A 15462-nucleotide genomic window follows, 5' to 3' on the forward strand; every position below is an offset into this window, starting at 1 on the left:
AGGCCATCCTATCTCTGACCAAGACAACAATTCCTCTCTGTGCAAGAACAGTTACTCTCTGTGCAAGGTCGATCTTCTACTGTTATCTCCAGACTCTTAGTCATTGCTGGCCAGAAAGAAGTGCAATGCAGATCAAAGTTCACAGCTTTACAGAGAGGTTTCCTAAAGAAAAACTTAAAAAGTTCTTTTATACTTCTGGACTAACAATACATTCAGGTAAATATATACAGGTTAGCTAATTAACCCTTTCACTTTTCAGTTTAGTAAGGGAGTCCTTGCCACGAAAGTTCTTTGCATTGGCCCAAGATTTCTAAGATTTCCTCCCTGTATGAGTTCTTTGGTGTCTAGTACGGCTACTACTGACACTGAAGCTTTTACCACACTCCGAACATGTATACGGTTTTTCTCCTGTGTGAGTTCTTTGATGTAACGTAAGGGAGCCGCTGCAACTGAAGCTCTTTCCACACTCCAAGCATTTATAAGGTTTCTCTCCTGTGTGCACTCTTTGATGCACGGTAAGCTCCCAACTGTGGCTGAAGCTCTTTCCACACTCCAAACATGTATATCGTTTCTCCCCTGTATGAATTATTTGATGCCGGGAAAGGGAGCCGAGTTGAGAGAAACTCTTGCCACATTCCCAGCATTTATAAGGTTTGCTGCCTCGATGAGTCCGTTGATGTTGAATAAGCCCACTGATCTGAGTGAAGCTCTTTCCACACTCAGAACATGTATGCGGTTTCTCCCCTGTATGAATTTGTTGATGTGACTTAAGGCCCCCACTTTTAGTGAAGCTCTTTCCACACTCCAAACATGCATAGGGTTTCTCTCCTGTATGGGATCTTTTATGCGACGTAAGACCACAATTCTTCCTGAAGCTCCTTCCACACTCTGAACATGTGTACGGTTTCTCCCCTGTATGAGTTCTTCGGTGGCTAGTAAGGGTACCACTGTGACTGAAGCCCCTTCCACACTCTGAACATGTATAAGGTCTCTCCCCTGTATGAGTTCGTACATGCAAGATAAGGGTACTGCTCGAACAGAAGCTCTTTTGACATTCAAAACATTTATAACGTTTCTCTCCTGTATGAGTTCTTTGATGTGAGGTAAGGCCACCACTTTGAGCGAAGCTCTTTCCACACTCTGAACATTTATATGGTTTCTCCCCTGTATGAGTTCTTTGATGCGTGGTAAGCTGGCCACTCCGACTGAAGCTCTTTCCACACTCAGAACATGTATACGGTTTCTCCCCTGTATGAGTTCGTTGATGCGACCTAAGGCTGTGACTATGACTGAAGGTCTTTCCACACTCGGAACACGTATACCGTTTCTCCCCTGTATGAGTTCGTTGATGCGACGTAAGGCTGTGACTATGACTGAAGGTCTTTCCACACTCGGAACACGTAAACGGTTTCTCCCCTGTATGAGTTCTTCGGTGTCTCTTATTGGAACTCCTGTCACTGAAGCTCTTTCCACACACTGTACATGTATACGGTTTCTCCCCTGTGTGCACTCTTTGATGTGAAGTAAGAGTTGAGCGACTACCCAATCTCTTTCCACACACTGTACATTCATGCTTTTTCTCCTCTCTGCGAATTTGATTTTCACCACCCTGACACGTACCAGAGTCACCCTCCGGCTTCTGCTTTCGTCTCCCCTCTTGCCTGCTGCCTCCATCTTGAACCCTCAGCTTCCTTTGCTCCTCCTCCTCTTTGGCTCTTTGTGGTGACACTTCTGATTCTTCCCCTTCTGCTAGCATCCCTTCAACATCTCCTGATGGAATAAAAAGGCAAACTGATGAAATGCGAAAGAAGATTCTTCACCCAGGTCCCAGGGTCTTGTGGCAGTTCCCTCACTGAGAGAAGTGAAGTTACAGGGAACAAGGCAGAGGGCCTTCTTGGTAGTGGTGCCCACTCTGTGGAACGCCCTCTCATCAGATGTCAAATAAACAACTATACAACTTTAAGAAGACATCTGAAGGCACCCATATATAGGGAAGTTTTTAATGTCCAATGTTTTATTGTGCTTTTATATTTGTTGGAAGCTAGCTAGAGTGGCTGGGGCAACCCAGTCAGATCCGTGGGGTACAAATAATGAAAGTATTAATATTAGTATTATTATTTATTGAGTTTATATAGTGCCCTATACCCGGAGGTCTCAGCGTGGTTCACTGAAAAGATCACACCATATATAATCAGAATAAAAACAACATCCCAACAACACCCCCCACAAAAAAGAACCAAGTTTGAAAAAGGCTGTAGCAAGTCAAACATATCAAGCAAAAACCTGGTTAATAAGGAACACCTTTGCATGGCACCTAAAGGTGTATACTCCTCCATGGATCACTGCCTTGTCATGGCGAAGGGGATTGAATAACTAAGAGAAGCTATGACCTATGCCGTGCAGGGCCACCCAAGACAGATAGGTCAGCCAAGAGTTTAGACTAAATGTGATCCACCTGGAGAAGAAACTGGCAACCCACTCCAGTATTTTGCCATGAAAGCTCCATGGACATAAAAAAAGGAAAAGCTGTAAGAAGTGAGAGTTTCCAAGGCATGCTCTGGTTCATGCGGTCATGGACAGTCAGACACGACTAAGATGAGTAAACAACAACAAAGGTGGATAAGGAAGGCGCCAGGCGAACTTCCCTGGGGAGAGCATTCCAAAGAAGGGGACCCACTGCCTAGGTTTAATGCTTTCCCACTGCCAGCATCCCTCCATGTCCCCATCTCCATTCCCTGGAACTCACCAGATCTCTCTGAGGGTCCTGGGAGAGAACAGCCAGAGGTTGTGGGGAGGGATGCAGGAGGCAGCCTGACTAGGTCAACCGTCCATCCTCCTTCCATCCTCGCTACATTTGCAGGATCAGCCTCTTCCATCCTTCCGGAGGAGCTCAGAAGCTGCAGGTTCCTGGGAGGGAGGAAGAAGCAAAGGGAGCCTCAGAGACCCTGCAGGCATTTTCCTGCTCAAGACCATTTGCTGGTGAATGAGAACCAAGCCAATGTGTGGAGCTCCGACGTGCAGTTTCTTTGGTAAAAGAGGAGGACCTTCCTCCTGGACCCCACCATGCAAGGAAAGTGGATTCATGCCTGAAAGAGGATCTTCTTCCCACCAGCATTAAAAACACCCCTTTCCTTTTTGCCAGCCTGGAGCTGTGACACGGATGCCTCCGTCAGTTCCTCCTCATCCTCCTGCAACCCCACTTTACGGGAAGGGGCTGTAGTTTGAGGGCATAGCATCTCCACAGCAGGCAGAAAGCCCCACATTCCGTCCCCAGGCAGGATTGAGACTCAACTCCTGAAAACCCCTTGCTCAGGGGGAGCAGGGCTATTTGGGGGCAGCTCACAGGCCTTGGAGCCCCCAGCTCTACTGCAGCAGTTCATTTTACAGCTAATGGTTCTCCTCTTCCCATCCTTAAAGTCTTCCCTCCTTCATCTCTCCCAACACCTTGGTTCCTTCCTAGGGCTGGTCTGCACCTCCTTGGGTGCCTTCCTCCTGAACCACAAAGGCATCGAAGAAGGAAAAATAGAGTCCATGCCTTGTAGTTTTGAAATGAGTTTACAGCTGATCCTGCCGTCTCTACCCAGCATTGACCCCCCTTTCTCCAAAACATCAACACCTCCCTCCTCCTCTTCCCAGAGCTCTCCTGCCTCCTTTCCTTTGTGGGGTTTCCGGCCCCACCCTAAAACTCCCTCCCACCCCCACCTTGTCTTCTGGCCTTGCTCTCCTCCTGGGGCACCCCTGCACCCCTTAAAGCCTTTTGAACTCATCGCAGCTCTTTGGGGGCTGAATTGGGGGTGTAGCCCCACGCATGCTCCCTCCCACCTCGGCCCCTTTGCAAAACTGCCCCCTCCAGGAGGGCTTCTCTTCTGCAAAGCAGCTGCTCTGACACGGGAGCACCACCCCTCCAAAATACCATCCCATTTTCCTACCTTGCAAAAGGCACAGTCTTAGGAGCTGCAAAATTTCCTCCTCTCAGCTTTTCAAATGCAGGAGGATGTAACAAACTGAGGAGGAAGTGACACTTTCCGCCTCCCCCTGGAAGTCCTCTATCATAATATAATCGCTGCCTTTAACGCTTTGAAGGGCCAGTGTCTCTCCCACCCCCCACCTGAACAGTATGGTGCTGGGGACATTGCGGATTCTGCCCTTGGGACCCCACAAAGTGCCCCCTCATAGTGAGCTATGGCTGGTTCTACCACCTCCTTTGGGCCAGCCTGTAAATGGCCCCTTACAACACGGAAAAAAAACTCTGCCAGACGACATAATGAGGATGCAATGGAGGCAGAAAAGTCTGCTTTCTTTGCTGCCTTCACTGCCACTAGGTAGGTTGGATAATGAGCCCTTTCCAGTGTTTGGTTGCATAATTTGGATCTTTCATCCACTTGCGTTCAGTCTCCCAGCTTGGAGTATACCAGGGGCCAGTCGGGCTCCACAAAGTGGGAGAGGGCGCTCAGGAGTATTAGTATTATTATTAGTAGCATTACTAGTAGTATTATCATTATTAGCCCGTCTGTATAAGGCCTCAGCCACACTTGGACTTTGAATGTGGACTTGGAAGTTGCTTGTTTCTCCTTTTTGTTTAAAACCTCTTCTGCCCAGAACTGCTCTTGCAGAAACTGCAGTTTAATTGAAACACAAATGATTGAAAATGTGTGTGTTGGGATGTGTGTGTTATTGGGTTGTTTTTGTTTGTGTTTCGATTCTGCCCTTCCATTGGGATAATATGTCCTGCCCCCATACAAAGGGGGAAAGACCTATGTATGTATTATTTTAGCGGAATTACACACAGAATGCATTATGGGAAATGTAAATATTCGGGGAAATAACCTTTGCAAAAGCGTGTGCATTAGGAGAAATGCTGGCCAATTTTCAAGAGCTCCATTTAAAAATAATAACAGGTGAAAATCTGAATAAACTGACGACTAGAAAAAGGAGACACAGAAAAAAAACCTTACATTGAAATAAGCTTAGGGTTTTTTTTTTAATCCCTCCCGCAGGACCCCCACTTTCCCCTCCCCAAGTTATCATATATGATGATATTATGACGCACCTCCAGCGCCTACACGAGGAAGGACAGCCGTCGCCATCAGCAGCATCTCCCTCGGGAAAGCGGGACAGGAAGCGGAAGCTCCTATTCTCCCGACAGTCTTCCCCCCCCTCCGCTCTAGGAATCTCCGCTCTGTCGCCGCTGCTCTTAACCGTTTCGGAGCCGAGCGGCAGGAGCCTCTGGGCTGCTCCGGGCAAAGAGCGAGGGGAGGCGGGCGCCTCGCCTCCCGAAAGCTCTGCTGGATCAGCTGCACGGCGTCCCAAAAAAGTATTCTTTATTTTTATATTTTTATTTTATAGAAACATTTTATTTCCAATTTTCAAATTAACAGCAGTTCCCGTTTTGGTATATAGATATCCAATCCAAATTTGCAATAGATGACTAGTTTTATTCTCCTTGCATAGAATTATATTTCTCCAATTAATTTCTTCTTATTTTTCCCTCCTAATTCTTCTTATTTTTCCCTCCTAATTCTATAATTAGTTCATAAATGTTACATCAAACCTGCTAATGTTTTGACCTTTTTAGAATAGTCTATAAAGTTTTCCCATTCTTGATTGAATTTTTTCTCATCTTGGTGCCTGATCTTCACGGTAATTTAGCCATTTCGACGTAGTCAGTTCATTGTATATCATTTTACTTTTTTACATGTCCACTACGTATGGTGTTAAAAATGTAGATTCCTTATCCATACATTTCCAGCATAAATTAGAGGTATCTTTATACATTTTAGCAAGCTTTACTGGAATCAAATACCATCGGTACATCATCTTCATATAATTTTCTTTACATGAACTACATGCCGTGAATTTTACAATCTTTTTCCACAGCTTTACCCATAATTCAAGTGGTATATTGGCTTTGTGGTATTGAGAATGCCTGAATCTCTGGCACCGAGTATCTGAGCTGAGGGCGTCCCCATCCAGGAGGGTCTTCATAGCCCTTTCCAATATCTCCCAAGTGGGGCAGTGGGGGATTTGGACAGCAGCTTCCAATATGCCTGAAGGGTTGTCCGACCCCCCCCCCTCCCATGCACAGCCTCTTTTTCCATTCTTTCCAGGTTCTGCCTTAAAGCAAAGGCTGGCCAAGGGAGCGTGGACCACAAGGGGGCTGAGCCAGAGGTGGGGAGGGGACCTCAGGTCCTGCTCCAAACAGCTCTGGGTTGGAGCAGGATCCGGCCCCAGCCTCCCTGCCTGCTTCCTTCCATGCATCCAACCTCTGCAGCCTCTCTTCTGCAAAAGGACCAAGCACAAGGCAGGAGGGAGGAGGGGCACTTGCCCTGGAGGAACAAACCGCTCCTCCAGTTTCCTGCCTCTCTAGGATTCCTGCAATTCATCTTTAACCCTTTGAAGACCAGGCAGCTGGGGTAGGGTAAAATCTCTCCCTTCTGGGGACTCTGATCTCTACTTTCACAATGTTGGGACTTCTTAGGCAGCAGTGAGAGGCAGTGTGGTGTAGTGGTTAGAGTGCTGCACTATGGTCTTGGGAGACCAGGGATCGAATTCCCCACCGGGTGGCCATGGGGCCACTCAATGCCTCTCATCCTAGCCTGCCTCACAGGGTTGTTGTAGGGGATTAAAGGAGGAGAGGAAGGACCATTTATTAATATGCTACCTCCAGCTCCTTGGAGGAAAAGGGAGGATATTGAATTGAAGAATTGTAAAATTGGACTGGGTTCCGATGGTCACCTAGTCCAACCACCCATATATTTGTGGGGGTTGTTTTCATTTTTATTATGTATTTTTTGGTTTTATATCTTGATTTTATTCTGAGACCCCCGCATATAGGATGGTTTATAAATTCAAACAACAACAGCAGCAGCAACAACAATAATAGGGCACCAAGAAGGTGGTAGCCAGAAAAAGTCTGGGAACCACTGTGTTAAATTGGTTCTCTTTTTTTTAAGATTGCATGTTTGTGTCTGGGCAGCTGCCATATAATAGTGTAGTTGGAAGGGACCACAAAGGTCCTCTAGTCCAACCCCCTGCAATGCAGGAATTTCAGCTAAAGCATCCCTAGCAGATTGCCATCCAACCTCTGCTCAAAAACCTCCAAGGAAGAAGAGACCGTTCACTGTGATGGAACTGTATCTGAGCCAGATGGCACTCTTAGTGAGGAAAGGATCTGTAATATCGATGACATTTTGGGAAGTCCTGCAGAGTTCAGCAAGCATATAGGAACAAAAAGCATCCTTTCCTCTTTCACTGCATTTAACCCTCAGGGGACCAAAATCTCTTTTGCCTGGGGAATTCACAAACTGAATTTATCCGCTTTTCCCTGAGATTAAGCACCTGTTGGGAACAGTAGAACTGACTCCTGAGAAAACCTGCACCCAAGCAAGTTGTAAACGGCTCCTTAGGAATTGCATACTTGTTTTGCTATTACACCTTTTGTACGGGTTTATTATTTTGTTCCCTAAAATTTACATGCAGCTTACTATACATATATGTTTGGGATTTTTAAAATGCACGGTTCAGGTAAAATAAAACAATGACAATATCAGTAAAAAAGTTAAAATGACTATTTTATTATTTAAAAAATCATTAAAATAAACAATAAAACCCGGATTAAAACACAGTGAAAGCAACTGCCAGTGAGTTCCGAAGTTGGGTGCAAATATTCTTCAATTTGTTGACTGCCCTTTTGGGCAAATCCGGTACATCACATTTCCATGCATTTCTAAAATCAATTTCCTAATAAGTTGCATGTGCACAGAGAAACAGATCCCCAAAATGGACCCAGTATTCCTGGCTCTGATCCTGGCATTCCTGTGGTATTCAGCAGCAAACTCGGACCTTAAGGATTTGGGTGCCTTCCTCCCCTCTTGCCCATGTTCCTGGTGGAAAAATGGGCAACCTCTGGCACTAGAAGTGGCAGAGTACCAAACAGACACATTGAGGTCTGTGATGGCTCTCCGCCAGTGGCGAGGAACAGTTCGTGCAAACCTTATCGTGAATGACACACATACGGCGGAGGCTGCCAGTGGGGGACACCAGTGGGCAGCTTCTAACAAGGCAGCAAAGATAGCGGCATGAGCCTGAACAACAGCAGATCCCTTGGCTGCAAGGAAGCAGACACACACAAGCTCAGCAAGGCAGGGGAGCAACGTCATCAGAGTAAGATGGCCGTTTGCTCCCTGAATTCCTCTCTTATCAGACCAATGAAAGATCCAGTCTACAATTTAATCAGCACAATTCATGTCCGTATTCTGACATTTCACCAAACTAGGATTCCCACACTTGGGTCTCCGGTTCTTTCTTGACTACAACTCCCATCACCCCCAGCTAGCAGTAGTAAGGGATGATGGGAATTTTAGTCCAGAAATAGCAAGAGACCCAAGTTTGAGAAAGCCTGCACTCGAGTATCTGTGCAAATCTATCTTTAAAAAAAGCATTTAAAACAGAATTCAGTGATTAGCATTGCCTGCTGGATGATGTTGGATTTCCTTTTGGGGTGTGGGGTTCAGCAGCTCTCTGCCCAGGAATTCCCAGGAAGGGCTTGTGCATTGTCATGGGAAGTGCGAGCATTTTGGTGAATGACAGAAATACGGGGGGACCAGAGGACAGCTTCTAACAAGGCAGCAATGAAAGGGGAAAGAGCAACAGGCATCCATTGGAGAAGATGGGTTAAGTTTGCTGGTCTATTACCTGCACTTTCAGTTATTTGATCAGCAGAGTTCAGTTCCGAAATATTGCCTTTCACTAGACTATGCAACAGGGAAACTGTCTTGTTAACACACATGAATTTCTAAATTTCTGACTGTCCCGTGTAAATCTGATGTATCTAAAAATTGTATTTAAAACACACAGTGGTGCCTCAGGTTAATTTGCCTCTGGGTTACAAAACCTTCGGCTGGCGGACCACGGCAACCCGTAAATACCGGAATGGGTTACTTCCAGGTCTCTCCACTTGCGCATGCACAGAAGCGCAAAACCATGCCCACGCATGCTCAGACGGGGCGTTTGAGGTTCCCTAAGTTTCGTGTTACGGATGGGCCTCCGGAACGGATCCCGTCCGTAACACGAGGTACCACTGTAATTTGGTTTTTTAGTGTTGTGTTCTGGATGAGATTGCATCTTCTTCCTTTGCCACATTATCAAATAAACAGATACCTGCACATAGCTGCATAGTGGATTTCACATGTCCAGAATGGGAGGGGGGGTGTTTACGGGAAATACTAGTGGAGGGGAGAACACACAGCACAAATACATAAAACTGAAATTTCCTCATATGCAGATGAAGGTGAAGAAACACAAACCCTGAAACCTTTTAACCTATTAACACTCTAGACACAGGCTTGAAAATAAAGCCTTCAGTACTGTTCTCATTTCTCTCTTGACTGCACATTGCGGTTTAGTATACAGTATGTTTTTCAACAGTATTTGTTCATTAGAGGCATTATCTGAGGGGCTGTATTCTCATTACATCTACTTTACATACTTTACATACGTCAACCGAATACCAGTGAATGCATTTGCTTCTATGAAAAATATCAGTTCAATTCACACCATGGAAAGAAAATAGAATTTTGTTGTTGTTTAGTTGGGTCCGACTCTTCGTGACCCCATGGACCAGAGCACGCCAGGCATGCCTATCCATCACTTTCTCCCGCAGTTTGGTCAAATTCATATTAGTAGCTTCATGAGTAGAACCATCTCGTCCTCTGTCGTCCCCTTCTCCATGTGCCCTCAATCTTGTAGCTATGTAAAACTAACTCTGATAAGGAGAACACTATGTAACACAGCCAGTAAAAGGAATAAAAATTCTAATGGAAGTAAGTTCTAATTCTGAACACAATCATTGGCTTACTCTCTGTAGGAGTTATTTGATATGATTTAAGATCTTCCCACACTCCAACTTTTCTGTTTCCCTGTACGAGTTCTTTTCAGTTTAGTAAGGGAGCCCTTGTCACAGAAGTTCTTTGCATTGACCCAAGATTTCTAAAATTTCCTCCCTGTATGAGTTCTTTGGTGTCTAGTAAGGCTACCACTGAGACTGAAGCTTTTACCACACTCGGAACATGTATACGGTTTTTTCTCCTGTATGAGTTCTTTGATGTAACGTAAGGGAGCTGCTGCAATTGAAGCTCTTGCCACACTCCAAGCATTTATAAGGTTTCTCTCCTGTGTGCACTCTTTGATGCACGGTAAGATCCCAACTGTGGCTGAAGCTCTTTCCACACTCCAAACATATATATAGTTTCTCCCCTGTATGAATTCTTTGATGCCGAGAAAGGGAGCCGAGTTCACCAAAACTCTTGCCACATTCCCAGCATTTATAAGGTTTGCTGCCTCGATGAGTCTGTTGATGTTTAATAAGCCCACTGATCTGAGTGAAGCTCTTTCCACACTCAGAACATGTATGCGGTTTCTCCCCTGTATGAATTCGTTGATGCATGGTAAGGTTGAAACTGTAGCTGAAGCTCTTTCCACACTCCAAACATGTATAGGGTTTCTCTCTTGTATGAGATCTTTTATGCGATGTAAGACTACTATTGTTACTGAAGCTCCTTCCACACTCTGAACATGTATACGGTTTCTCCCCTGTATGAGTTCTTTGGTGCTTAGTAAGGGTACCACTGTGACTGAAACTCCTTCCACACACTGAACATGTATAAGGTCTCTCCCCTGTATGAGTGCGTAGATGCAAGATAAGGGAACAACTGTGACTGAAGCTCTTTTGACATTCAAAACATTTATAACGTTTCTCCCCTGTATGAGATCTTTTATGTGATGTAAGGCTACAATTCTTACTGAAGCTCCTTCCACACTCTGAACATGTATACGGTTTCTCCCCTGTATGAGTTCTTAGGTGGCTAGTAAGGTGACCACTGTGACTGAAGCCCCTTCCACACTCTGAACATGTATACGGTCTCTCCCCTGTATGAGTTCGTAGATGCAAGATAAGGGAACAACTGTGACTGAAGCTCTTTTGACATTCAAAACATTTATAACGTTTCTCTCCTGTATGAGTTCTTTGATGTGAGATAAGGCCACTACTTTGACTGAAGCACTTTCCACACTCGGAACATGTATACGGTTTCTCCCCTGTATGAGTTCTTTGATGCGAGGTAAGGCCACCACTTTGAGTGAAGCTCTTTCCACACTCTGAACATGTATAAGGCTTCTCCCCTGTATGAGTTCTTCGGTGATTAGTATGGGAACTACTGTCACTGAAGCTCTTTCCACACACGGAACATGTATACGGTTTCTCCCCTGTATGAGTTCGTTGATGCGACGTAAGGCTGTGACTGTGACTGAAGGTCTTTCCACACTCGGAACATGTATACGGTTTCTCCCCTGTATGAGTTCTTCTGTGTCTCCTATGGGAACTACTGTCACTGAAGCTCCTTCCGCACACTGTACATGTATACGATTTCTCTCCTGTATGAGTTCTTTGGTGTCTAGTATGGGAACTCCTGTCACTGAAGCTCTTTCCACACACTGTACATGTATACGATTTCTCTCCTGTGTGCACTCTTTGATGTGAAGTAAGAGTTGAGCATTTACCAAATCTCTTTCCACACACTGTACATTCATGCTTTTTCTCCTCTCTGCGAATTTCATTTTCAGCACCCTGGGATGTACCAGAGTCACCCTCCGCCTTCTGCTTTCGTCTTCCCTCTTGCATGCTGCCTCCATCTTGAACTCGCAGCTTCCTTTGCTCCTCCTCCTCTTTGGCTCTTTGTGGTGACACTTCTGATTGTTCTCCTTCTGCCAGAATCCCTTCAACATCTCCTGAAGGAATAAAAAGGCAAACTGATGAAATGCTAAAAAAGATTCTTCACCCAAGTCCCAGGGTCTTGTGGCAGTTCCCTCACTGAGAGAAGTGAAATTACAGGGAACAAGGCAGAGGGCCTTCTTGGTAGTGGTGCCCACCCTGTGGAACGCCCTCCCGTCAGATGTCAAATAAACAACTATACAACTTTAAGAAGACATCTGAAGGCACCCATATATAGGGAAGTTTTTAATGTCTAATGTTTTATTGTGCCTTTATATTTGTTGGAAGCTAGGTAGAGTGGCTGGGGCAACCCAGTCAGATCCGTGGGGTACAAATAATGAAAGTATTAATATTAGTATTATTATATATTGTGTTTATATACTGCCCTGTACCTGGAGGTCTCAGCGTAGTTCACAGAAAAGATCACACCATATATAATCAGAATAAAAACAACATCCCAACAACACCCCCCACAAAAAAGAGCCACGTTTGAAAAAGGCTATAGCAAATCAAACATATCAAGCAAAAACCTGGTTAAAAGGAACATCTTTGCATGGCACCTAAAGGTGTATACCCCTTCATGGATCACTGCCATGTCGTGGCAAAGGTGCTGGAGTAACTAAGAGAAGCTATGACCTATGCCGTGCAGGGCCACCCAAGACAGATAGGTCAGCCAAAAGTTTAGACTAAATGTGATCCACCTAGAGAAGGAACTGGCAACCCACTCCAATATTTTGCCATGAAAGCTCCATGGACATGAAAAAAGGAAAAGCTGTAAGAAGTGAGAGTTTCCAAGGCATGCGGTCATGGACAGTCAGACACGACTAAGATGAGTAAACAACAACAAAGGTGGATAAGGAAGGCGCCAGGCGAACTTCCCTGGGGAGGGCCAACATCCCTCCATGTCCTCCTCTCCATTCCCTGGAACTCACCAGATCTCTCTGAGGGTCCCGGGAGAGAACAGCCAGAGGTTGTGGGGAGGGATGCAGGAGGCAGCCTGACTAGGTCAACCGTCCACCTTCCTCCTTCCATCCTCGCCACGTTTGCAGGATCAGCCTCTTCCATCCTTCCTGAGAAGCTCAGAAGATGCAGGTTCCTGGGAGGGAGGAAGAAGCAAAGAGAGCCTCAGGGACCCTGCAGGCATTTTCCTGCTCAATACCATTTGCTGGTGAATAATAACCCAGCCAAGCTATGGAGCTCCAACGTGCAGTTTCTTTGGTAAAAGAGGAGCACCTTCCTCCTGGACCCCAACAGCTGAGCAAAGTGGATTCATGTCTGAAACAGGATCTTCTTCCCACCACCATTCAAAACACCCCTTTCCTTTTTTGCCAGCCTGGAGCTGTGACACGGCTGCCTCCCTCTGTTCCTCCTCGTCCTGCAACCCCACTTTAGGGGAAGGGGCTGTAGTTCGAGGCAGAGCATCTCCTCAGCAGGCAGAAAGCCCCAGATTCTGTCACCAGGCAGGACTGAGACTCAGCTCCTGAAAACCCCTTACTCAGGGGGAGCAGAGCTATTTGGGGGCAGCTCACTGGGCTTGGAGCCCCCAGATCTGCTGCAGCAGTTCATTTTACAGCTAATGGTTCTCCTCTTTCCCATCCTTAACGTCTTCCCTCCTTCATCTCCCCCAACACCTTGGTTCCTTCATAGGTCTGGTATACAGAGAGACTGCGCCCTCCTTGGGTGCCTTGCTCCTGAATCCCAAAGGCATCGAAGAAGGAAAAAAGGAGTCCATGCCTCGTAGTGTTGAAATGAGTTTACAGCTGATCCTGCCATCTCTACCCAGCATTGACCCCCCTTTCTCCAAAACATCAACACCTCCTGCCTCCTCTTCCCAGAGCCCTCCTGCCTCCTTTCCTTTGTGGGGTTTGCTGCCCCACCCTAAAACTCCCTCTCCCCCCCCGCCTTGCCTTCTTGCCTTGCTCTCCTCCTGGGGCACCCCTGCACCCCTTAAAGCCTTTTGCACTCATCGCAGCTCTTTGGGGGCTGAATTGGGGGTGTAGCCCCATGCATTTTCCCTCCCATCGCTGCCTATTTGCAAAACCGCCCTCTTCAGGAGGCCTTCTCTCCTGCAAAGCAGCTGCTCTGACATGGGAGCAACCCCCCCCAAAAAAAACCTACCCCTTTTCCTACCTTGCAAAAGGCACACTCTTCTGAGCTGCAAAATTTCCTCCTCTCAGCTTTTCAAATACAGGAGGATGTAACAAACTGAGGAAGAAGTGACACTTTCCACCTCCCCCTGGAAGTCCTCAGTCATAATATAATCGCTGCCTTTAACCACGGAAGGGCCAGTGTCTCTCCCACCCCCCACCCGAACAGTATGGTGCTGGGGACATTGCGGATTCTGCCTATGGGACCCCACAAAGCGCCCCCTCATAGCGAGCTTGATAATGAGCCCTTACCAGTGTTTGGTTGCATTAATTTGGATCTTTCATCCACTTGCGTCCAGTCTCCCAGCTTGGAGTATACCAGGGGGCCAGTCGGGCTCCACAAAGTGGGAGAGGGCGCTCAGGAGTATTATTATTATTAGTAGTAGTAGCATTACTAGTAGTATTATCATTATTAGCCTGTCTGTATAAGGCCTCAGCCACACTTGGACTTTGAATGTGGACTTGGAAGTTGCTTGTTTCTCCTTTTTGTTTAAAACCTCTTCTGCCCAGAACTGCTCTTGCAGAAACTGCTGTTTAATTGAAACACAAATAATTTAAAATGTGTGTGTTGGGGGGGGGGATGTTGTTGGGTTGTTTTTGTTTGTGTTTCGATTCTGCCCTTCCTTTGGGATAATATGTCCTGCCCCCATACAAAGGGGGAAAGACCTATGTATGTATTATTTTAGCGGAATTACACACGGAATGCATTATGGGAAATGTAAATATTCGGGGAAATAACCTTTGCAAAAGCGTGTGCATTAGGAGAAATGCTGGCCAATTTTCAAGAGCTCCATTTAAAAATAATAACAGGTGAAAATCTGAATAAAGTGACGACTAGAAAAAGGAGACACAGAAAAAAGCTTACATTGAAATAAGCTTAGGGTTTTTTTTTAATCCCTCCCGCAGGACCCCCACTTTCCCCTCCCCAAGTTATCATATATGATGATATTATGACGCACCTCCAGCGCCTACACGAGGAAGGACAGCCGTCGCCATCAGCAGCATCTCCCTCGGGAAAGCGGGACAGGAAGCGGAAGCTCCTATTCTCCCAACAGTCTTCCCCCCCTCCGCTCTAGGAATCTCCGCTCTGTCGCCGCTGCTCTTAACCGTTTCGGAGCCGAGCGGCAGGAGCCTCTGGGCTGCTACGGGCAAAGAGCGAGGGGAGGCGGGCGCCTCGCCTCCGGAAAGCTCTGCTGGATCAGCTGCACGGCGTCCCAAAAAAGTATTCTTTATTTTTATATTTTTATTTTATAGAAACATTTTATTTCCAATTTTCAAATTAACAGCAGTTCCCGTTTTGGTATATAGATATCCAATCCAAATTTGCAATAGATGACTAGTTTTATTCTCCTTGCATAGAATTATATTTCTCCAATTAATTTCTTCTTATTTTTCCCTCCTAATTCTATAATTAGTTCATAAATGTTACATCAAACCTGCTACTAATTGAATTTTTTCTCATTTTGGTGCCTGATCTTCACGGTAATTTAGCCATTTCGGCATAGTCAGTTCATTGTATATCGTTTTACTTTTTTACATGTCCACCAC

The 15462-nt window shown here is 45.9% G+C and overlaps 1 protein-coding gene across 1 annotated transcript; it reads right to left on the bottom strand.

The window, feature by feature from the left end:
• Nucleotides 1-220: 220 nt before the first annotated feature.
• On the bottom strand, nucleotides 221-14919 carry LOC117042506 (zinc finger protein 850-like). The gene is made up of 3 exons (XM_033142052.1): nucleotides 14874-14919; nucleotides 10076-11784; nucleotides 221-1573 (listed from the first exon to the last, which is right to left on the bottom strand). Exons 1-3 carry the CDS (start codon nucleotides 14917-14919, stop codon nucleotides 311-313), a joined length of 3018 nt encoding a protein of 1005 aa, XP_032997943.1. The 3' UTR covers nucleotides 221-310.
• Between the last annotated feature and the right edge of the window lie 543 nt (nucleotides 14920-15462).

This window comes from Lacerta agilis, chromosome 2 (assembly GCF_009819535.1).
Source record: "Lacerta agilis isolate rLacAgi1 chromosome 2, rLacAgi1.pri, whole genome shotgun sequence".
In the NCBI taxonomy this organism is placed as follows: Eukaryota; Metazoa; Chordata; class Lepidosauria; order Squamata; family Lacertidae; genus Lacerta; species Lacerta agilis.